This window comes from Talpa occidentalis, unplaced genomic scaffold (assembly GCF_014898055.3).
Source record: "Talpa occidentalis isolate TD23 unplaced genomic scaffold, MPIMG_talOcc4v2.1 talOcc4.7, whole genome shotgun sequence".
Taxonomy (NCBI): Eukaryota; Metazoa; Chordata; class Mammalia; order Eulipotyphla; family Talpidae; genus Talpa; species Talpa occidentalis.
In genome coordinates this window covers 122,967,908-122,992,302 of record NW_023605083.1, presented here as the reverse complement: position 1 = coordinate 122,992,302, position 24,395 = coordinate 122,967,908, and the positions used below count along the sequence as shown (strand labels likewise).

Genomic DNA, 24,395 nt, shown 5'->3' with positions numbered 1-24,395 from the left:
TGTGAGAAAAGAAAATTAAGCCCTACCACTTCTTACTGTCTGTGTAAATATGAAGAGAAATATAAGGAAGGGAATAAAAGCATTTGGCAGAATCTTTATACAGCGTTCTGTTCCTGCTCTTGTTATTAGTATTACTACTACTATCTATTCAGAGATTCCAGTGAGGAAATCTTATGGTAGATAGCAAATACGCAGGTTTTTAAAAGGCCAAACAAATTAAGGGTAGATTGTACTCCCAATTACCACTATATAAAATACTGTCTAAAGCGAAACCACTGGGGGATGACAAAGGTGGTTAAAAATACAATTACCTTTCTAAAGAGGAACGTGAAAGTTAATATATAGATATAAAATACTCATAATTCACTTTTAAATTTGTAAAAACGAGTTCTCCAAGTGATACATAGATCATCATAAATGCCAACGTTGATCATTTCCAGGAACTGGGAAAACAAGTCCACCTACAAGAGAAAAGCCCGACTTCACGCAGACCTTGAACCTGGAGCCAGGTGCTGGTTACCCATGTTCTAGCAGGAAGGCCTGGACTACACGGGGTGCTCTTCCTACAAGATCCCATTTCTGGGGAGCTGAAACACATAGCTAAAAGGCCTTTAAAAGGCACACAGCAGCAGACAAGGAGACAGGTAGGGGCCGAGCCATTCAACGCATGAAAGACCTTCCTACAAAGTAGCTGTAACCCTTGCAAAAGCACCCCTGAGACCGTCGCTGGCGGAGACGGCCGCTCTGCAAACAGCCTCAGCCTCCGCCGCGCCGGCCGCTCCCCCCAAAATGGCGCCGCCGCCCCGCCCTCCCGGCGGCCCGCGGGCACGCGCGCGCCCTGCGGGGCCGAGGCGCCGGGGTCGCGGCCGGGCGCGCGCGCGGCCCCACGGCGGCTGCGCGCCTGCGCGAGGGCGGGCGGCGGGCGCGCGCGCGGCGGGGGCGGGCTGTGCTGAGCGCGGAGCTGCAGCCGCCGAGCCGGACGTGTCCGCGAAGATGGCGGGCCGGGTGAGTGCCGGCCAGGGCGCCCGGGCTCGCGGCGGGGCGCCGGGCTCGCGGGCACTCGGAGGTCCAGACCACCCCAGGGGCGGGGGAGTGAGTCTGTGTAATTGGGGTGTTTGATGGGGCGGCAAGTCAAGAGAGGCTGGAGGGGAGAAGGGGGACCGGTGGCAGGGGATTAGCCCTCCTTGGAAAGTCCATCCCCCCCTTGGGAAGCCGGAGGAGAGGTGACCCCTTCGCATCTCGGGTCTCCTGAGTGCCCCCTAATTCTCCCAAATCAGCCCTTGGGACCTGATCCCTGCGCCCCTCAAGGCAGCCTCAGCTCTGGTCATCCCAGCCGGGTCTGACGGGGCTCTGGGGGGTTCTCCGCACCCCTTCGGCGGGGCTCGCTAGGGGCAGCCGCTGGGATAACTGCGGGGTGTCGTCTGCTGCAGTGGAGCGAGGGAGGTGGGAAGGATCATTAGGAACCCATTTGTGGTTCTTCACATGAAAGGTCTGGAGAAAGGAAGAGGGGGTGCAAAGGACTTTTAGTGTCAAACCCCGGCCATCTGGGGGACCTGTCACTGTCGGAGCGGGCACGAATTTGGGGTGTCGCGTTTTGCCTTTTTGAATGACAGTCGCTACGAATGCAGCAGGATATGTTGTAGTTTTTAGGGTTTTAAATTTTACTTCCTCCTTTAGCCTGTAGGATCGCCCTATAGGATGGGTTTGGTGAGGGGAGATAGGGCTGGTTCTGTGCTGTATTGCAGTGTGCCTTGAGCAAAAAGCCCTGTGAGGCATGGATCCTGCCCAGAGATTACACTGGCCTTAAACCTGGGACATTAACTGCGTCATTGGGGGATAAGGATGTGCTTGCCTGATTTATTTATACTGGAATATTTGAATAAGTTTGCATAGACTTATGCATACATACAAATGTCTACCTAAAGGAAATTGTAAGTCATGAGATTCTAGGGTCAGAAGAGACCTTAAAGGTCATTTAATTTAGTCCGACCTCTTTCTCTTCCTTTCCCCCTTTCATGGAGAAGCTATGGGGGAAAGGCCAGACCTGTGCTTCAGTTTGTCTTTTCCCACCTTCTCAGAAACTTCTTCACCTGATGATTAACTTTCTCGAGCTTCTCCCATCTTAAAACAAATCCTTCCTCCACCCCCACACTTGTCATCTTTTCTCTCCCCACTTGCCAGCCAGATAGCTTGATAGAGTTGTCTATATTTTTTGTCTCCCATTTGCTTACCGCCTATTTAACCCTCAGTGCACCGCAGTCTGATTTTCGGCTCCATCATCCACTGAAACGTGTTGGTAAAATAGATATTTTTCACTCCTTGACTTAATGTCTCAACAGCTATCGACGCTGTTGACTGTTGGTCTCCTTGGAAAATACCCTTGCCTTGGCTTCTGTGAAACCTTGTTCCTGTTTTTACTCTTCTCTTTTGCAGACTCACTCTCCTCTGCCCTGTTAATCAATGCAGGTATTCCTCAAGGCTCTCTATTTTCCCCTCAGGAAATCTCCGTTAAGTCCACAGCTTCAGTTACTGCCTATCTGACAGTGATTCTCAATATTTGACCCCCAGTCCAGACATATGCTTTAAGTTCCAGACTAATAAGTCAACTGCCTGTTTAAACCAAGACACTACAAATTCAACATGTTCGAATCGGAACCCATGATCTTAGCTTACATAGTTAGTATTTCCCCCTTGTTTCTCATTGCAGTGAATGGCAACCCCATCCATCCAGTCATATAGGTTCCAGCCCCCCCAAACCCCTCAAAGGATGTTATTATGGCCAAAGAATCTGGCTTGGGGCATTGCTGCTTTAAACTATCTCCAGATCACCCACTAGATGGGTCACATGTTCTGTTATTTTAATGTCCTAGAAATCTCTCCAATCTGTCCTCTCTACATCTTCATTTCCATATCCTTTCCCCAAAGTATTACCACTATTTGTCTGAACTACTGCAAGAAGTTTGGAAATGGTTTGCTTATGACATTCTCCACATTGATTATTCCCTGCCATGCTCATTGTCATAAAACCCCCTCCTTCAACAGCGCCCCATTACTTTTGGTAGAAGATCAGATCCTTAGCCAGGCCTTCAAGGCCCTTTGTGGTTCTGCTCCTGCTTCTCTCCACTCACCCCCTTACTTACTATGTTCAGTAATATAAGCCTTCCCATTCCTTCAACTCATAGTAGTTTCTCTTACTACAAGATCTTGCATATTCCTTGTAATGTTTTGCTCCCAGTCATTTACCTCCTACCGGTAGATCACTCAGGGAAACCTATTTTGATCCACACTGCAAGTCAGGATCCTTTGTTATTGCTCTGTAAGAACTGTACTTTTTTTTCTAAGAGATTTATTTCTGTCATTTCAAATTTCTTTGTGTGATTATTTGTCTCTACTATTTACCTTCTATGAAAGCAGAGACCGTGTAGGCCTTTTACTCACTATTATCATCTGTGCTTTGCATATGCCCTGGGGCCTAGGTGCTCAGTACATTTATGTTGAGAATGAATCTAATCTCTGAATACCCTAGTGACAGAGAATGCATCATGTTAGTGTCATGTTAGTTTTTTTTTATGTGGAGTTCCATGTAACTTGTACATAAAGATATTATTTCTGCTGTTTAGAACTTCATAGAGCTAAATACAGCTCCTTTTCCATAAGATAGCTTCTCAGATATTGAAGACAGGTTACTTATTCCCTCAGATTTTCTGTTTTACAAATTAAACATCCCCAGTTCTTCAGCTCTCCTGTATAATAAATCCTTCCTCATTTAGGTTATTCTTCCTTTGGAAATGCTCTGTTTTGTCAGTGTTTCTTCTTTTTTTTTTTAATTAATTTATTTATTTATACAAGCACTGGGTACAGTCAGAAGTGCGGGAGGGTGAGAGAATTCACCAAAGCCAGAGCAGGGAACAGAACAGGCAGACCGACAAAATACATTGCTGAGGGGAGCAGCGGGCGGCAGGAGAGATCTGCATGCCATGTGGAACCATCGCTGGTGCCTGGGGATCGAACCGGCGCTGCAGAGGCTTCAGGTAGCTTCGCAGCCCAGCGCTCAACCGCTGCGCCACCAGGGGAGGCCCTGTCAGTGTTTCTTCTAAATGTGCTCAGGGTAGAACACCGTGAACAGTGAAAAAACGTATTTGAACTATTTATATTCTCTTGAGCTTGACCCTGCCAGTTGCTACAGAGTAAAATTGTATTTATTTTCCCTACAATAAATCATGTTCTTTGCTCATATTGAGCTTACAGTCAATTAGAACTTTCATGTTCTTTTAAAATCAGCTCCTCCACCCCTAATCTAGGTATTGTGCAATTATTTTATTGAGCTTAAGTATAAGACTTTGTCTTTATCCCCTTTACAGTTCATTTTTGTTAGGTCAGGGCATGTCTGCTACTTGTTGAAGGTCTTCTTGATTCTTTCATGTTATGCAACATAATAGCTCTCTCTCGTAGGCTTAATAGTCATGACTTTTGTGTCTGTGTTGAAGGCACTGATGAAAGGTAGAAAAAGAAGAGTCAGAAATGGCCCTTGAGCATCATGCTAGGGCTTCTTATCTAGGCCAGCACATCAGTACATTTTGGGTACCAGTGCTTACCTACACATAGATCTCATTTAATCCTAACAAAACCACCGTGCAAGGTGAGTAGTACCAGCTTTGTTTTTAATCAGATACTGACTCACAAACTTGACAAGTTCACAGCCAACAAGATGGGTGAGAATTTGAGGGTTGGATACTGTTATCTAATTCACCAGTTTAGTTTCAAGGAAATAAAGAAGGGTAGATTTGCCTTACCTAGACGTATTTTTTTTTTTTTTTTTTTTTTGGTGTAGAAGAACTTGGGTGTAGGTCAGCAGTGTGGGGGTGAAAGGACCCACCAGAGAAAGAGTGGGGAGCAGAACAGGCAGATCAGCTGAAATACACTGCAGAGGGGAGTGAGACTGGAGAGGTCTGCTGGGCCACATGTGGGCTAGTTCCTTGGGCATTGACCCCAGCTGTAGTAGTGACAGCGCTGAGACCCAACCCCTAGACCACCAGGGAGTGGTGGTCTAGAATGTTTTAGAATTTGCTGTGAAAGTTTAAAACTACTGGCCTACCTTTTGAAAAATCTGAACACTTTTGGCACATCTCTGAATGTTTTATTTCTCCTGGGGGCCATAATTTTCAAATAACTACCTATTGATGTTTAGCGAATAGAATTAGCCTCATTACAATACGCTTAAAAAACCTTCTGTATTTCCTTTTTGTGGGAAAAGAGCTGTTTTGAATTATTATTGCTTTTGATTAGTTAATTTTGACATTCTGATGCCATCTTGTAAATGTATTTATATTCATATACATTCAAAATATATTTATATTCGTAATTAGAGATTTTTTTGTTTATGCCACTATTGTTACCATTAATAGCATTAGTAACCTATTTATCTTGTCCTTTGCTTTTTCTGACTTAAAACATTTAGTTCATCTGCGAAATTTGATGAAGAATAAAACATGTGATTTATTAACGTTGAGGCTGTCAGAACTTGATTAATCCCTAAAATAACTTCAGACCCCTAATCTGAACAGTAAAGAGCATAAAAGAAAATAATTTTTCTCATTGTTGTTTTAGTGTATTTATTATTTGAGAAAAAAATATGGAATGGTTAGTTGGATACATTTTTTAAAAAGATTTATTTATTTATGCATACAAGAACTGGGGTACAGGCCAGAGGTATGGGGTCTGAGAGGATTCACCAGAGACAGAGTGGGGAACAGAACAGGCAGATCGACTGAAATACACTGCTGAGGGGAGCAGCGGGCGAGCCAGGAGAGGTCTGCTGTGCCATGTGGGCTCCTCCCTGGCCGGCAGTGGCTGCGGATATCTTTACCCCTTGTGCCACCAGGTAGGCCCATGGATACATTTTATAGTAAAATGACCAATCTATTTAAACTTATCTGGTTCCCATTAGCCTTTCAAAAAGATTCAGTTAGTAAATAAGTTTTCTTGGCTGTTTTAAATTTTTGCTAGTAATTAAGAAGATTTTAAAGTCATAATTCTTATTACTTATATTGAACACAGACTCTTCCTTCATAGTGAACTCCAGATACACATGGGCCTTCCTGCCCCAGGCCTCCATGCTGTCTTTTTAGCACTCTGAAAGCCGCAGCTGCGGGACTCAGATAGAGGAAAGAATGAATCTGAAACACAGCACAAATAGCTTAGGAGAGTTGATTACAGGGAAAGACTCTTCAGGAAAGCTACTCATTTACAGTTGCTTTTAGGTTGCCTTACACAGTTGCCTTATCACCACCACCCAACTACTGAAAAAAAAAGAAAAGGTGATTTCCCACATTGCGGGAACCTTTTTGTACTGTCTTTAAAAACAGCCAGAAATCTCACTGACTAGAGATTCGGCAGTCACGTTCTGAGAACGTACATACATTAATGCAAATAAAACCAATGAATTGCTTTCTTCATAAGTTCTTACATCTGGTTCAGGTAATATGTTGTGAAAAAGAGGAGTAAGATCATGTTCAACAGGAATCTAAGGGAGAGAACTCTCTTAGGAGTTGAAAGGGGTGTTGAAGGAGGTAAAATTTACTTAACCCAACATTTTGTCTTGGGCAAGACTGCATATTCAGTGTCATTTAGTATATTGAAGAAGCTTTTGTGGCCCAATTCAAAACCAAGCCATTTGTAACACTTTATGGATGAAGACATCTATAGATAAAGTTTTGGGACACATTATAAATTGGGGATAGGGCTTCCCTGGTCACACAAGAGGTTAAGTCTCAGCACTGTGAAGCTATTGCCAGCCACTGCAGCATGGTTCCATCCCTGGCCAGGGAGCTGACCCACTGGTGCAGCAGACCTCTCCTGTCTCTCCCGCTGCTCCCCTCAGCAGTGTATTTCAGTAGATCTGCTGTTCTGCTCCCCACTCTATCTCTGGTGAATCCTCTTACCTCCCACACCTCTCTGGCCTACACCCTAGCTCTTATATGCATAAATAAATAAATCTTTAAAATAAATAAATAAATTGGGGATAGTTCATGTGTATTATCACAAGTTAAAAGAAATAATATAAAATGTTTCTTGGTCCCATTTGCTAAATCAAAGTTTTGCTGTCCAAGGCACCTCAACTTTCTGGAATCTTATATGCAGTAGTTCTTGTTTTTGCATATCACCTCTGTGAATATTTTTAAAACTATCTTCAAATGCATTACACTTCAGAAAATAAAATTCAGCTCTTCATAGTATTACTTAATAGCTTCCTCTTTGAAACCTAAAGGAATTTACACTTACCATTGGTGTATTCTTTTTTCAAGTATTTAAGCCAGCATGCAAAGATGTAAGGTGAAAGTATATTACCATACTGTTGAAAATTTTTGAATTAACAGAATAGTGAACTATTGGCAATACACTGGACACTTGCAGTAATGGTGTTATGAAGGTCCATATTCTGGATATGGCATTTTAGGTAAAAATCTCCCAGTTAGATTCTTTTTCATACATCATTACTAATACCCTTGAGTGGGCTCTGAGACCTACCTTACACTGCCTTCAACATCCTAATGACTTAATCGCATAATTTCCAACTTAGGTTTTTATGATGAAAATCAAGTATTCCTTGTGTAACTGTAGGCTCTATACATTTTATTTTTTTTTTGTTCTTTTGATATTTAAAGAGCAGGTTTATTAGAAAAGGGATAGCATCGTAAAAGACACCTGCATAGACACAAGCCGGCAGGAAGAGCTGCCCGGAAAGAGACAGGTTTGCTAAGAGAGGCCTGCATGGTTGCAGGTGGGCGGCCTTGAGGAGAGCTGCCTCCACTGGGGGAGGTCAGTGAAGCGAAGCCCCGGCATATACAGGTCACGGGCAGGCAGGAGCCTGCTGCCCTGAGGAGGGAGAGAGTTGGTGAAAAGAGGCACCTGCATAGTCACAGTGGGCAGTGAAAGTGCCGCCTCTATACATTTTAAACACGTGTAATTTATGCGCACTTTAAGAGATTTAAAGCATGCTGGAAAGTACAGCAAATAACACTTATATCCATATGCTCACCATCCAGATTTAAGAAGTATTAACATTGTGATATTTTTAGAAATAAAACATTACAGGTGCAATTGAATCCCAGTTGTGCCCCCTCTTGATTCCACTGACCTTTCCCAGCAATCGCCATGATCCTAAAGTTGGTGAAGAGCCTATCCACATCTTTTGCTCACATATAATAATAACAATATATTATTATTTTGTGTTTTAAATGTAGATCATGGTGCCATTGTATATTTCCTTTGGCAACTCGCAATTTTTTTTTTCATTTAAGATGGTGTTTGAGATTTAATTACGATAATGTATATAGAACCAGTTAATTTTGTTTTAATACTGTGTAGTCTGTTTTGTGAATACAGCAGCGTTATGTGTTTTCCTATCAGAGGATAATATAGCCAGTTTTCAATTTTGTTTTTACTGGAGTGCACATTCTTTTATATGTCTCCTTACATACATATGTAAGAGTTTCTTTAGGATACATGTCTAGAGACATAGACATATACCCTATGTAGAATTCCATATTGCCACGTGGAATTGCTGGGTGATGTTACCTTTAACCTTCATAGTTACACCAGTTTACACTCTTACTAGCAGTATATGTGTGCCTGTTACTCATGTCCTCGCCAGCACTTAAAATTGCAGCTATTTTAGTTTTTATAGTATGATAGCTGAAAAAGAACCTCATTGTTTAAATTTGTACTTTTTTCCAAATTACTGGTGAGATTGAACATTTTTCATGTGGTCATGGAAATTTTCTTCTGTAAATTACCCCGTATATCCTTTGTCCATTTTTCTAAGTTGGATTATTTGCATTTTAAAAATTGACTTGTACCCTTTTCTTTTGTGTGAGTAGGATAGATTCTAACCTTGTGTTAGTTGGAAATAGCTTCTCGTAGACAGTGGAGATCTTTTCATGCTGTTTATAGAATTTTAGATAAAAGCCTTAGTATAGTTGTAATTATCATGTTCATCTCTATTATTTTAAGGAAATCTTTCCCCACCTTGGAGTCATAAAGATTTTCTTCTCATTATAAGGTGTAAAATTTTGCTTTTCACATTTTGGTGTTTAATTCATCTGGAATTAATTTTTGTGTTTGGTGTGAATTATGAAGCTAATTTTACCTTTTCCATATGTATAACCAGTTGTCCTAAATATCACTTATTAAGTTCATCTTTTCCCTCACTGATTTGTAATGCTATGTTTTATTAACAGACTAAGTCTAGACTCTATTCTGCTTCATTATTCTGTTTGTTTATATGTATACCAATGCCACTGTGTTAATTACTGTGGTCTTAGAATTATTCTTGTTATTTAGTATGGTGACTTTCTTCCTTTACTCCCTTCATTTGGCATTTCTTGACCCTCTTCCATATGAATATAAAGAGCAACTTAATCCTTCCTTCTTTAAAGTTTTTTTAACCTTGAAATTTAAATGTATCTTTATTGCTGCTAATTTTGACCACATTTTTTCCTTATTATTTATAAGGGCAAATATAAAGCTTATTTCAAAATTCAGCTGAATTAGTCTAGGAAGCTTCTTTTACTTTTATCCTTTTTTTGACATTAAGCCAAAAGTGCTAATAATGTATCACAACTTTTTGTATAGATTTGAAACCAAGTGAATTAGGATCAGCTGTTTATGAGTAATGTGGGGTATTTTGGTTCTTTGCTAAATTCAGAATGAAGTGTGAAAGTGCTGATGCATTTTGCACTAGCCATATAGATTTTTGGTAATGAAGAAAATGGGAGCTTTATTACTTTTAGGTAAGAAATAAGTTAGTCATGTTTAGATACCCCATCAATGTTCACTTATTTCTAAAATAATAGTCATAGTATTTTAGGGTTTCACTGGTGGAATTTCTTGGCTTGACAAGCAGTGAAAATAGCAATTATCAATAATTCTTGGTCTTCCAAAGAACATGTGTATTGGGGGAATTAAAAATTTTAGTTATCCTAGTTACTTTTCTCCCAGATAATGATATTGACAAAATTTTGTGAACTGATGGCAGACTTGGTTCTCTCTGTTCAGAACAGAGCCTGGGATAGAGGTATTATTCAGTTAATGTTTGTTAAATAAATGAATGTTTATTTCTGCTTTAATAAAATATTATTTTGGCCATTGTCTATAGTATGAATTTTAATAATCTCTGCCAAACTATTGAGTACTCTAAATATGTTGCTTTTTAACTCTGTTTTCCAAATCATTAGTAATATAGCATAGCTCTAACTTTGAACAGCTATTGAGACCAATACAGTCCTTCTTCTTCTGCAGATACTGAATTTAATAACTATTTATTTGTATATAGCCTTCTAGGCAGTATAATACTTATTAAGCATCAAAATAAACTTATATTTACCGAGTTAAATGATGAAATGGAGCAAGCATGTTATTGAAACCCCTTCACCACATTTTTTCCCTTCCATTGTAGAAAGAAATCAACTTGTTAGCCTTTCTATTTCTGTGGAGTTTATTTTTCCTTACTTAGTACAATGATTTTAAAAATGGGGTATGCAGACCAACAAATCTGCATTACCTGAGAATTTGTTAGAAATGCAAATATCCAGGCTCCACCTGATGCTGATTAAATTAGAAACTTGGGGGTGCGGGGTTGTGGGACCTCAGCAATCTCTTTTTCATCAGAATCAGGTGATTCTGATATGTGCTAAAGTTGAAAACCATTTAGTCCTTTGGGTTCTCCAGTTTAGTTCCTTTCACAAATTGTTGAAGATATATTTCTCAACCTAATTATTTCTAGGATTCAGATTTATTATCATTTCTTCCTTTTAATGCCTTCACTTATATCCAGTTTTCCAACATTTAAGAGGAATTGTTGTTTTCTGCAGTATAAGTTACATATATTAGTCTATATTAGGTATCCTGTTTGACCTTCCCATAAAAACAATTTAAAATGTTGAATAGCATTATAGCTGTACTTAATGAGAAATCGTATACTTGAAATTTGCTAAAAGTAGATGTTAAGTATTCTCATGTCACACACACACACACACAATGTTAACTATGTGAGGTGGTGGATATGTAGTTTGATTGTAGTAATAATTATACTGGGTATACTTATCAAAACACTATGTTGTATACCTTGAATATATGCAACTTTTTGTCAGTCATACTCTATAAAAACTGGAGAAAAACAGACAAAGTGCTAGACTAAATTAAAAAATTAAATATTTTTGGTAGAAAGTAAGGAATGATCAGGACAAAAATTATGTGAAAGTGTAAGCTAACATTTTTGCCTAGAAGACATTACTGCAAAAGCTGGTTAACTTGTCCTTCTGCCTCAAGAAGCTCGGGGAATAGGGGATAAAGTGTGTAGTTTTCTGGGAGAAGTTTCCCTTACCCCATAAAGTACCTCAAAGGGAATGCCTGATTTCATGCCTGGATGGCATGAAAATCTTAAGCCAATAATTCAGTTTAAAATGGTATAAGAGCAGAGTGTCTCAAAATGCCATAAGAAGAGTTAAACACAAAGCTTCTTGGAAGACCTCATCTTCATCTCATAGCTTAGAGATTTCCTAAACATAGTTGTAAGAAATATGAACTCACAGAGGCAGAACACAGGACAATGAATGAGAACCAGCAACAATGAAAAGCAGAGTCAGGACCTGCAAATACTTAGATTTGTAAATAAGTATATTTACAAATATACATGTTGTAAATAAGTATATTTAATATTAATAGAAATTTTTAAAAATTGACAATAAGAATGAACAGCAGAAGTTTAAAAACAACCAGGTAGAATTGGAAAAGAATTGAATGAAACTGCTAAAAATAAAAAAAGTTATGTTTGAGAATTCAATGTATAAGTTTGACAATAGATTAGATACAGCTATAGAGAGATGGAATAAATTGGATGATCTGAAAACAACTATTCAGAATATAGCATAGATGAAATGGAAAGTAATGAAAAAGTTCAGAGAAGACAGGGTAAAATAAGAAGGTCTAGTCTTTTCAGAATTCCTGGGGTGAAAGCATGGTAAAGAATGAGGCAAAGGCAATATTTGAAGAAATAATAACAAAAAATTGATGGAAAACACCAATCAACAAATTCAGGAAGCCTAAAAAATCCCAAATAGGGTGAAAAGCAAGGAAATTCATACTTACACATCTTTTAAAGACACCATATGACATGAAAGGTAGAGAAAAATCTCAGAACCCATTAGAGAAAGAAGACATTACTTTTTTTTTTTTTAATTTTCTAGAGGCATGTCTTATTTATTTATTTATTTATTTATTATTTGTTTGTTTGTTTGGTTTATACATGCACTGGGTACAGTCAGAAGCGCGGGAGGGTGAGAGAATTCACCAGAGCCAGAGCGGGGAGCAGAGCAGGCAGAAGGACCGAAGTACACTGCTGAGGGGAGCAGCGGGCGGCAGGAGAGGTCTGCGCGCCATGTGGGACCCGCCTCCAGTGGCCGGGGAGCAGCCGGGGATCGAACCGGCTGCAGAGGCTGCAGGCAGCTGCGCCACCGGGGAGGCCCAAGAAGACATTACTTTTAATAGATAATTAGGCTGTTAGCTAATTTCCTGATTGCAATGGTGAAAATCAGAGGACAGAGAATAATATTTTCCAAGTGCTTGGAGAAAATAGTTGTCAACAAAAATTGTATATGGAGTGAAGAATGTGGCCAAATTAGACAGTCTAAAACAAAGAAAAATGGAAAGTTTGTAACTGATCAAATTTCTTAGTAGGAAAAAAAATGCTCAGTGATGTAAGATGTGAGATTCAAGGAAAATTAAAGAACAATGATAGTGGTAAACTTATAGATACATCTAAATAAATCTTTGCTTTACAAAGCAATAGTAATGATAGAACTAGATAGAACAACAAAGCATCTAAATCAGAACAAAGTAATTTAACGTAAGCTATTTGACTAACTTTAGACTTTGACATATGTATTAATATCTTAAGAGTAACTTGTCAGGGTAGAAATATGAATAGAAGGGGGAAAGTAGAATTTTTAAATCATAGAAAAAAATGAGACAGATAAAACAAAACCAAGATGATAGGAATAAACAAAAATAAATGTAAATGAACTAAATGCTTCAATAAAACAAAGAATGTTAGATTGGAATTTTTAAAAGCAAGCAAGTGTGATGACACAACTGAAAATCCAACTATAATTTTTGAGCAGTACAGTTAAAGCAGGACTATAGAAGGTACAAAGCAAAAGAATGGGGAAAAAATTATCAGACAAATTCTAACCAAAAGAGAGGTAAAGTACTATATTAACCTCAGACTGTATGAAATTTGAAACAAGAGAAAATTTGATATATGTCCCTAAACAATGATAAATCATTCAGTTACCCATTAAGATAATAAGTGTTAATTTTTTATGAGTTCAATAACTTCCTCAATATACAGAGGATAAGATGATGGAACTATAAGATGAAATAGATAAATCTACCAAAGTGGGGAGTTTCACACCTCTCCCAGTAGTAGATAAATCAGAGATAAAAAATGTTTACAAATTTATTAAGGATCTAGTTCCTCAGTTGCACTAGTCATATTTCAGATGACTTAGTAGCTACATATGACTACGCTACTGTAATTAAACAGTATAAAAAGTATTTTGCACTGCATTGATATGGAAGACTTCAATAATAAAGTTAACAATATTCATAATTAATATTGACCACCATAGCCAAGTATGGATTTCTGTATAATATAGAGATCTGCAATGCAAGTAGATTAGAAATTGATGACAAAAAGGTGGCTGAATAAATGGGGAAGATATGTTGGGGGTAGATATTTGAAATATATATATAGTGTATATATATGTTTGACAAGGACTTGTACCTATATATATATACCTATAGGTACAGGACTTGCTGCTTGTACGTGTGTGTGTGTATTTGACAAGGACTTGTACCTAGAATATATGAAGACTACAAATAATAAAAAGGATAGAAAGCCAGTAGAAAAATGGACAAAAGATTCAAGTAGGTGTTTTATGGGAAGGATGTCTATGATATCTATAAAGGTGCTCGACCTCGTTAATCATCACATTAAAACCTCAGGGAGATACCACTAGAACCTCAGGGACATAACCAGTACACAACTGAAAGTTAAAATAGAAACACTGGCAGTCCCAAGTGTGGGAGAGGATGTGGAGCAGCTGGAATTCTCCACACCATTGGTAGGGATGAAAATGAGTACAACCGCTTTGAAAAACTATTTGGCAGAGTCCTCTAAAGCTGAACGCAGGCATGAATGCCTGTATGCTAGCAAGTGTAGTACCCAAGATGATGGGAGTAGGGAGGGAGTATATCCAGTAGAAATGCATGCATCTATTTTTCAAAAGACGTACAGACATGTTTATAACAACATGTTTTATAAAAACTAGAAATAATTCAGCTGAATGATGGTGACATGTTTGGAATTATATACTATAAAAAGCAATGAAAATGAATGAACTGCTACACGCAACAACATGGATTAGTCTCAGTCATATTGAGGGGTAGATGTCAGATACAAAATAATACATGCTGTATGATTCCATTTATATAAAGTTTTCAAAAACAGGCAACATGTATCTATGATTCCTGACTCTGATACAAACAGATAGTGGTTATCTGTGATTGGGGGGGTAAAGGATTTGTGATGAGGAAGGAACACTATGGGGTGGTGGTAATGGTCTTTCTTGAACTGGGTACAAGTTGGTTACTCTAGGTTTGTTCACTTTGTAGAAATTCACTGGACCAAACACTTGGATGTATGTACTTTTCTGTATGTATGTTTTTCTTCAATAAAAAGTTGATTTAAAGAAATAGTAATGTTCTTTTTCTCAGTGGGTGGTAGGTATATGGTGTCTGTTTCATGGTATTTTATTCATAAAACATAAAGATTAGTCATAACTTCACTGTTATTTAAGTATCTCCTGTACCAAGCACATTGCCTGGGATAATAAATTTTGTTCCATGGGATAGAAGTAGGCTAGTAATTCCTCTGTGCTTTCCCAATAGCCAATTTACAAATAATTATTTCTAAATAATGAAACCGTAAATACTATTCTATTGTGCTTACATTTATTATCAAGATGAATTTATTAAATGAGAAAGCTCAATATCATTAATTATTAGCAATTTTTGGTTTCGTAGAGTGTGGGCTTACAGATATAAATAAATCACCTTCACAGTTTTGAAGATGGGAAGTTATTAGACCTAGTATTTTCAGTGTCTCACTGTTTTTTCATTTGCTTCTGAATAACTAGAATGACAGTTAGTGTTTTCCATTAAATCTTGTGCTCTTTCCTGGGTTCATACTGCCGCTGGCTTCTTGCCTATCGTGCATTTGCTTTCCTAAATGCCCTGCATCTTCCTAAGGGAAAAGTCCACAATTATGGGACTAGTTATTGGGTGTTTAAAGTCTCTAGGCCTTGGATCTTTGCCCCAATTCCTTTTCCGAAGAGTCTGCTCTTTCCTGTAAACTTTCAAAAGAACATGTACCAAATTTTTATCAGCATGTTGGGAATTTTAAAAGAAAGCTTCCTAAGTACTTTGATTTTTCTAACAACATTTACAGTCAACTTTTCAGAGGAAGAGCCCTAGGTTAGCCAATAAAGACTATCTTAAATTGAATGGTATCTTATAGTTTTAAAACACCTTCATAGATCTTTTCTAGTTAGATTCTCAGAGCAGCCATATCAGTTGGCACTCTGAAAATTCAGTTCAACAAACAATATTTCAGCTAACAGAAAAAAAACTCACAGCTAACATACTGGTGAATACTGAAAGCTTTCTTCAAGAATGCTTCAAGAAAGCTTTCTTCAAGGAACGAGGCAAGGAGGTCTGGCCTGGTACCTTTTATTCAACACTGTATTGGAAATTCTAAGTAGGACAGTTAAGCAAGGAAAAGAAAGAAAAGACACCAGAGTGATCTCTTTGCAACTATTTGCAAATGACATGATATTATATGTAGAAAACACAATAGACTTTACACACAAAAAAAAACCTAGAGCTAATGAACAAATTCAACAAAATTGCAGGACATAAGAACAACATGTAAAAGTCTGTATACTAGCAATGAATAATCTAAAAATGAAATTAAGAAAAATAAACTTACAATAAAATCTACTTAAAATTATTTCAAAAAGAATAAAATATTTACATATAAATTTAACCAAAGAAGTGTACACTGAAGACTACAAAACATGTTGAAAGAAATTAAATCAATGGAAAGACTCTTGTGTTCAGGGATTGGAAGATTCACTATCAATAGCAATTTGATGTATAAATTCAGTGAAATCCCTCTCAAAATTCTGCCTTTTCTCCCAGCAATAGATAATCTGATCCTACAATTTATATGGAATTACAAAGCCATTTTAGCCACAAAAATATTTGAAAAAGAACAAAATTGGATGATTCATACCTCCTGATTTCAAAACTTATACTTAAAGCTTCAGTGATCAAAATGGTGTGGCAGAGGCATAAGAATAATCATTTAAACCAATGGAATCAATCGAGAACCCAGAAATGAAACCATAGATTTATGGTCAGCTGATTTTTTTTTTTAATCAAAGGTGTCACAACCATTCAGTTGGGGAAAGAACAGTCTTTTCAGCAACTGATGCTGAATATCTACATGCAAAAGAATGAATTTGTGCTCCTACTTCATACCACATGCAGAATGGGTCAAAGATCTAATAAATCTGTGAAATTCTTAGAATGAAACATAGGTGAAAATATACATGACCTTGAAATAGGCAATGTTTGTTTTTCTTTGCAATCAAAGAAAAAAATAGATAGATGGACCTTATCCAAATTAAAAATTTGCTTGAATCAAAGGATGCCATCAGGATAATGAAAAAGAGCACACAAAATGGGAGAAAACATTTACAAATCATATATCTGATAAGGTTTTAGTATCCAAAATAAGTTAGGAACTTTCACACCAATTAAAGACAACCTAGGACCTCCCTGGTGGCACAGCAGGTTGATTGCAGCTCTGTGAAGCTGTCCGCAGCCTCTGCAGCACGGGTTCAATTCCCAGCCAGCCAGGGAGAAACCCACATGGCGCAGCAGACCTTTCCTGCCTCGCCCGCTGCTCCCCTCAGCAATGTCTTCAGTCTGTCTGCCTGTTCTGCTCCCTTCTCTCTGGTGAATTCTCTCGCCCTCCTGCGCCTCTGACCTGTACCCCAGTTCTTATATAAATAAATAAATCTTTAAAAAAAAAAAAAGCAACCTAAATGGGCAAAGGATTTGAATAGAGACTTCTCAAAATAAGAGGAATGGATGACTGATAAACACATTAAAAGATGCTCAAGATGATAGTCATTAGGGAAATGCAAACAAACCCATAGTGAGATAGCCTTCACACTCCCTAGGCAGGCTGTAATTAAAAAACAAAAACAGGACAAGATAACATCAAGTGTTGACAAGGATGTGAAGAAATTGGAACCTGTATATATTGCTAGTGGGAATATAAAACAATGCAGCTACTGTGGAAGAGTTTGGCAGTTCTTCCAAAAGTTAAACTTAGAATGACGAGAAATTCTATTCCTAGGTATATAACCAAGAGAGTTGAAAACATAATTTCATACACAAACTTGTACATGGACGTTCCTAGCAGCATTATTCATAATAACCAAAAAATGAAATTAGCCCAAATGTCTACCAGTTAATGAATGGGCAGATGGAATGTGGTATATTCAAACAATGGATTATGATCAGTTATAAAGTTCTATTATTTGCTTCAACAAGGGTGATCTTGAAAACATTATGCTAAATGAAAGCTAGTTACAAAGATGACATTTATGATTCTATTTATATGAAATGGAGACCATAAGTAGATTAGTGGTTACAAGGGGATGAAGGGAGACAGAGTTGTTATTAACTGCTAATAGGTACAGGGTTTCATTTTGGAGTGATGGAAATCGCGAATTAGATGGTTGTGATGGTTGCACACCATAATGAATATGCTAAAAACTGCTGAAATGTATACTTTCAAATGGTGATATTTATGTTTTATGAAGTTTGTTTTAGTTCATTCGGGCTACTATTACAAAATACCAGAGACTTGGTAGTTTATTTCTTCATCACACTTCTGGAAGCTGTAAGCCTGAGATGAGGGTGCCAGCATGGTTGAGTGAGGGCCCTCTTTTGGGTGACAGACTTCTTGAATCTTCATGTGGAAGGTGACTTAGCTCTCTGGGGCCTCTTTTATAAGGGCCCTAATCCCATTCCTCAGGTTTCTGTGCTCATGACTTGGTCTCCTCTCAGAGCTCCACCCCCCCTCCCCAATACCATCACCTTGAGCACTAGGTTTTCAACTAGGTTGGGGAGACACAACCATTCAGACCAGAGTAGAAGTATTTCTGAATGCTAATGAAAAGTTCAACCAACATTTACTGCATGTTCACTAGGCGACACAGGGAATCAGCTAAGTAGCATTTAACAAGGTGTGTCAGACATGTCATAAGTAGAGATGAAACTGTTGGAGAAGCACAAATAAAAAATATACAAGCTTACTAGGAACCAGGGAGTTTCATAAACTTGACTTTGCAAGATAGGCAAGATTCCCTGGGAGGAGTTTGGAATTGGGAATTCAGGTCAAAGGAAAAGTGTGAAGAAAGTCATTGGCTTATGGAGAACATAGGGTTGGGTTGGGGCATTAAGGTAGATGCTGTAGAAAAATAAGGCTAGATCACAAGTGGTTTTGAGGAGTTTTGGATTTATTATTTTTTAAGATTTATTTATTTATTTATACAAGAACCGGGGTACAGGCCAGATGGTGGGAGGGTGAGACGATTCACCAGAGACAGAGTGGGGAGCAGAGCAGGAAGATGGATTGAAACACTGCCAAGCGGAAGAGAAAGTATAACTGGAGTGCCAAGGCTAAAAGGCGAAATACCACTGGGACTGGTCGAATGAGGCACCTAAAAATTGTATACCGCAGATTCAGGCATGGATTCCGTGAAGGAACAACACCTAAACCCAAGAGGGCCACTGCTGCAGCATCCAGTTCATCTTAAGGATTTCAGCAGTCACGCAATAAATTTCTGGTTTAAAAAAAAAAAGAAAGAAAACACTGCTGAAGGGAGCAGCGAATGAGACAGGAGAGGTCTGCTGCATTGTGTGGACATCTCCCTGGCCAGCCGGAATGAAACTTGTGCCGCAAAGGCTGCAGACAGCTTCACAGCACTGCACTCAACCTGCTGTACCACTGGGGAGACCCCTGATTTTTACTTTTTAAGTCATGGTGAGGAATGTAGACATAGCTCTGGGGAGGAGCGTTTTACCGACAGTGCCTCAACACGTGAGAGCAGAGGCTGGAAGTCGCAGTAGGGATCAGAACTACTGGGGCAGGATCCTGTGGCCTTGCTTTTGAGATATGTGCATTAAGATGCTTCTGCGACGTTAAGACTGAATGTGATGGTTGGAATGGAGCTACATTGTATGCTTTATGTGCTTGAAATTGGAGGCAGATGTAAGATTAAAACTTGCAATTTCAGTTATTCTTCATAAAATTAGATTTTTTTTCTCTTCTAGCTATGCAGTGTTCAGAATGAGTCATGTTTAAAAAATCATTTAGAGAGAAGTAATTTTCTTGTGTTATGAGAAACAAAATTATTATCTAGAGTAAAGCAAATCATGTTATTTAGATTTGCCTATAGGAAAAAGAATTGTGGGCTGGGATCCTTGCAGGTAAGTAAAACTCTCAAAACAGTGCCTGGTGCATAATAAGCTCTCAAAACAGCTATTATTATTAACACCCCCACCCCCTCCACACACACCCTAAAGAGATTGTCAGTTGTCTCAACATTTATTGAGCTTTGCCCCCTGTTGATTCTAAATCTCCTATTAAGTTCTCATGTATCTGGTTCTACTTCTGACTTGTTTGTTCTACTCTGTTGAACTGTTTGCTTCTCCAGCAGTACCACACTTTTTAATTACTCTGTTGGGCATGTTTTGATGTCTAGTAAAGCCAGTCCTTCTCATTCTTTCTGACAGTTTTCTTGGTTACTTGCACCAATTAAAAAAAAAAAAAAAAAAAAAAAAAAAGGCCTCCCTGGTGGCGCAGCTGTTGGGTTGAGCGCTGGGTTGCGAAGCTGCCTGCGGCCTCTGCGGCGCCGGTTCGATCTCTGGCTGCTCCCCTGCCACCGGAGGAGGGTCCCGCATGGCGCGCAGACCTCTCCTGCTGCCCGCTGCTCCCCTCAGCAGTGTGCTTCGGTTCTTCTGCCTGCTCTGCTCCCCGCTCTGGCTCTGGTGAATTCTCTCACCCTCCCGCGCTTCTGACTGTACCCAGTGCATGTATAAACAAAACAAACAAACAAATAAATAAAACATGCCTCTATTAAAAAAAATAAAAATACTTTAAAAAAAAAAAAAAAAGCCAGGCCTCCCCTGGTGGTGCAGTGGTTGAGCACTGGGCTGGCCAGGGAGAAACCCACATTGCATGCAGACCTCTCCTGCCGCGCCCTCTGCTCCCCTCAGCAGTGTATTTCATCAGTCTGCCTGTTCTGTTCCCCACTCTGGCTCTAGTGAATTCTCTCACTCCCCTGCGCTTCTGACTGTACCCAGTGCTTGTATAAATAAATAAATCTTTAAAAAAAAAAAAAAAAAGCCCTTCCATTTCCCTTGCTACATCGACTTTCCTAGTGGCCCTTTAGATTGAATTTACTGACGTCCCATTGGGATTTTCATTATAATTACGTTTATGGTTAATTTGGAATCAATGATCCCCTTACATTATTGTGTCATTATATGTAATGATAATATATATCTCTACATTTATTTGGATATTCTTTTTTTGTACTTCTGTTGGTTTTTTTTTTTTTTTACATGGGCCTTGTACATTTTTGCTAAGCTTTTAACCAGTACTTTTATTTTTGTTTCTGTTGAAAAATAATCTGTTGTCTCTTACTTATACCAAGTATTTTAATTTTATGTATCTATGATGATAGGTGTTAATTTTCTTCAACTTTTAGGCATTTCTCTAAATTTAAAAAAATTCAACAAATAGTTGAGTGCCTATTATGTGATTAAATATTGTTCGGGCACTTTTCCAGACTTTAAAGTAATTTTCTTTTCAGGCATTGGTGAATTTTCCCAAATTAATGCCGTTTTGAAGAGCAAATTATTCATAGGGCCAAGGACTCAATTAACTGACTTATGATTTATCGCTCATTTTAATGTGGAGTCTAGTTAACTTGCTCAGTAAGAAGAAATCGTTATGGTTTTTTTTACATATATTTATCAAATGGCTCTGTGATCCAGAGCTTATTACTGAGCTCATTGTCTTATTTATTTACAAAATTCTGTCTCACATTATTATCAAAGAAAATTAGATTTAGCCAACATAATGTAAATATGAAAAAACAACACATAAATGATGAGACCATGTCTTGTATTTCATGAATGAAATGACAGTGCCCTTTTACCAACCATGTCCTCTGAGTTACTTTCCTAATGTCCACAGTTATCACTCTCTATACAGCAGGAAACAGAGGTCTAAAATAAAATAAGAAAATGCAGGAAAGATGAAGAAATGATTTCTTCCCATGGATCCATTGTCCAGTCACAATTGTTTTTTACATTTTGGTGTATTTCCAATTAGTTGGTTTGCTAATACTTTTAAAAATCATGCTGTAAAAATAAAATTTATATAATCCTATGATATGTACCCCTTCCTTAAAGTAGTATGAGGATTTGAAGCTGTATGATACTTGATTTAATTAAATGGAAATGTGGTTTACGTAACTATTATTTAATTAACCATTAAGTATCACAACTTTATCCATATTTAATGTTGTTAGCCTTTTATATTTTTGTTTGTATGTTTTTTCCCAAAAACCAAAATTGGAAACTTGCTTTTTTTCTTAACAATATAAATTTGTAAAGGAATTATAAGGCCCAAAGGGATTCAGGAGTCTCACTGATGCAATTTCTGGTCTGAGATGGGTAGTGTGAAGGGTGTTCCTGCAGGCTCATTGAGGGATAACTATAGGACATACAAGTTTAACTTGTTTCTACCCCATCACTTCCAGTCCCACATGACTTCCAAATTTAACAGAAATAATGATCACAGAAGCTAATTGCACAGAGTGATTCCATTGCCGCGGACATAGGTACTGCTGATGTCTGGCCTCTCCCCAGTCTAGCACTATCCACTGAAACGTCTGTGAAGTACTAGCCACATGTGGCATCAGAAATGTGATTAGTGCAACTGAAGAACTCAAGTTTTAATTTTAACTAATTTTAAGTTTAATCCATAGTGTCTAGTGGTTACCTTATTAAACAGTATAGTTGCAAAATGTTATTTTCAGGAAAGAAGTTGTCTGTCAAGAAATGACAGACTGAGACTGGTCAGCTGACCTGGCCTTGGGCAGTTCTTGCTCTCTGACCTACTTCCCTTTCCCGTGGGGGCACTTGTGTGGCTCTAGAGAGACCCATCGAGGCCTGAAGCACCAATGGGAGGAACTGGTGGATTCAGGAGTGTCGCCATGAGGGGAGGAGGTCCTGTTGCTGGCTATGAGCTCTTCTAGTCAGGCCTCTCTTTTTCCTGTTTATTTTCCTCTACTAGATTCTTCTGTTAGCAATAAAGCATATACTTCAGTAATCCAATTTTAAAGCATATCTTTGGAAGAAAGTAAGTAGTTAACTCTAAAACTTTACACTATTGCCCAGAGGAGTCCTGGTGGAATCCCCCATATATTTTTTAAAAGATTTATTTATTTATGCATACAAGAACTGGGGTACCAGCCAGAGGTGCAGGGGTGGGTTGTGAGAAGATCCACCATAGACAGAGTGGGGAGCAGAACTGACAGACTGACTGAAATACACTGCTGAGGGGAGCAGCAGGCCAGACAGGAGAGGTCTGCTGCGCCTTGTGAGTAGCTACCTGGCCGGCCAGGGATCAAACTCGTGCTGCAGAGGCTGAGATAACTTCATAGTGCTGTGCTTTACCCCTTGCGCCACCAGGGAGGTGCCTCCCTTATTTTTTTGATGATGAGAAGCAGATTCTTGTTCTGCCCTTTAAAGACTTTTCATATAAGTCACGATATAACTACTTCCACTCAAGTTTCCTTTAAAGATTTGTTGGAATTTTCATTCTTTTGCATCACAGTGAGTTAACAATTGTTTACATTTCAAGTTGTTAACAAAAAGATTTTATGGCTTTTGGACAATTAAATGTTCTAGTAACATGGATAAGTAAACTTATATTGCTTATCAATTTTGTGTTTTCATTTCTTAATTATCTGCGGAATTCTGGTGGTTGAGTTTTTGTTTCCTAGAAGCAAGGTCAATGTTAGAAAAATTGTGGAATTTTCCCTTGGCATTACAGTAATAAGTAAATAGCTGCTATTTATAGGGACTTGTATTTTGATGAGATACCCTGCCTGGCTTGCCATAAAAACACAGATGCTTCTAGATTCCAGTAGGGAGGCCTTTTGCTAATAGCATCTGTTTCAGTTGGCCAGCCAGATGACTTCTACAGAGTTTTTCACTTTTTTTTTTTTTGAAGGACACCCTTTGACAAGTAAACAGGCTTACAAATGAAAAGGTTAACTTAGCATTTTGTAAAATTTTTATTACTTTGGCTGTGTGATTTTGAACTATTAGATAAGTAATGAAGTTATAGCACTTCCTAAGTAACCTTGAAATGTCCTTTGTGTACGTGTTCTTTGAATTATTTATTTTGCAATTGAGATAGATTTATATTGCTCTATAGCTGATTCAGTCAACAAATGCTTGGTGAGAGTTCCTGTGTCCAGGCTGGGCACTAGCCCTGGGAGCAACAGCCCACGCAAGAGACAGCCTCAGCCCTTGAGGAGCACACTCTTTAATGCAGTGCAAACTTGTAAACAGACAATAAAAACACAGGCCGGTGCTTCCATGTGATGTTTATTTTATAAGTTTCAATGGGCTGCCCCACTAATGGGTGTGTCTAAGAAAATCTTCTAGAAAGAGTAATGTCTGAGCTGAGAATTGTAGACTGAATCGGAATTTGCTAGACAGGAAACTCAGAGGGGAGAGAGAAGGATATAAAAGGAAGAGACTTGTAGGTGACAGAGGGTAGATAGGAAACTAAAAATGTCCAGTATATTTTTGTCAGCTGGCTGGTCAGATTGTGACCCTGAGCAAAAATATCGTCTCATTCAGAAAGCACACTTCTGGCCTAGATTCTATCCAGCTTAAATTCTAAATTGGTGATTTCTAAACATATTGAATCCTATCAGTAAAAAATGTTTTGACCATATGTACTCTATATATTTATATTTATTTATAACTGATGGTAATACTAATAGTTTATAGCAAAACATATACATTGTAAAAAATAAAAGGGATGAGCTTAAGATGAAATATACAATATTTTAATTTTGTTTAAGTTATTAACAAAATAGAAAGCA

General features: G+C 38.4%; 1 protein-coding gene across 2 annotated transcripts in view; it reads left to right on the top strand.

The window, feature by feature from the left end:
• Positions 1-888: 888 nt before the first annotated feature.
• The window catches only part of NSF (N-ethylmaleimide sensitive factor, vesicle fusing ATPase), a 137,407-nt gene continuing 113,900 nt past the window's right edge, over positions 889-24,395 (top strand). Inside the window, exon 1 of one of the 2 annotated variants that reach the window (XM_037495157.2) lies at positions 889-1,005. In XM_037495157.2, coding sequence (XP_037351054.1) covers positions 994-1,005 — 12 coding nt within the window. In that variant the 5' untranslated portion in view covers positions 889-993. The remainder of the gene's footprint in view (positions 1,006-24,395) is intronic. The other variant, XM_037495158.2, reaches the window with a different exon arrangement.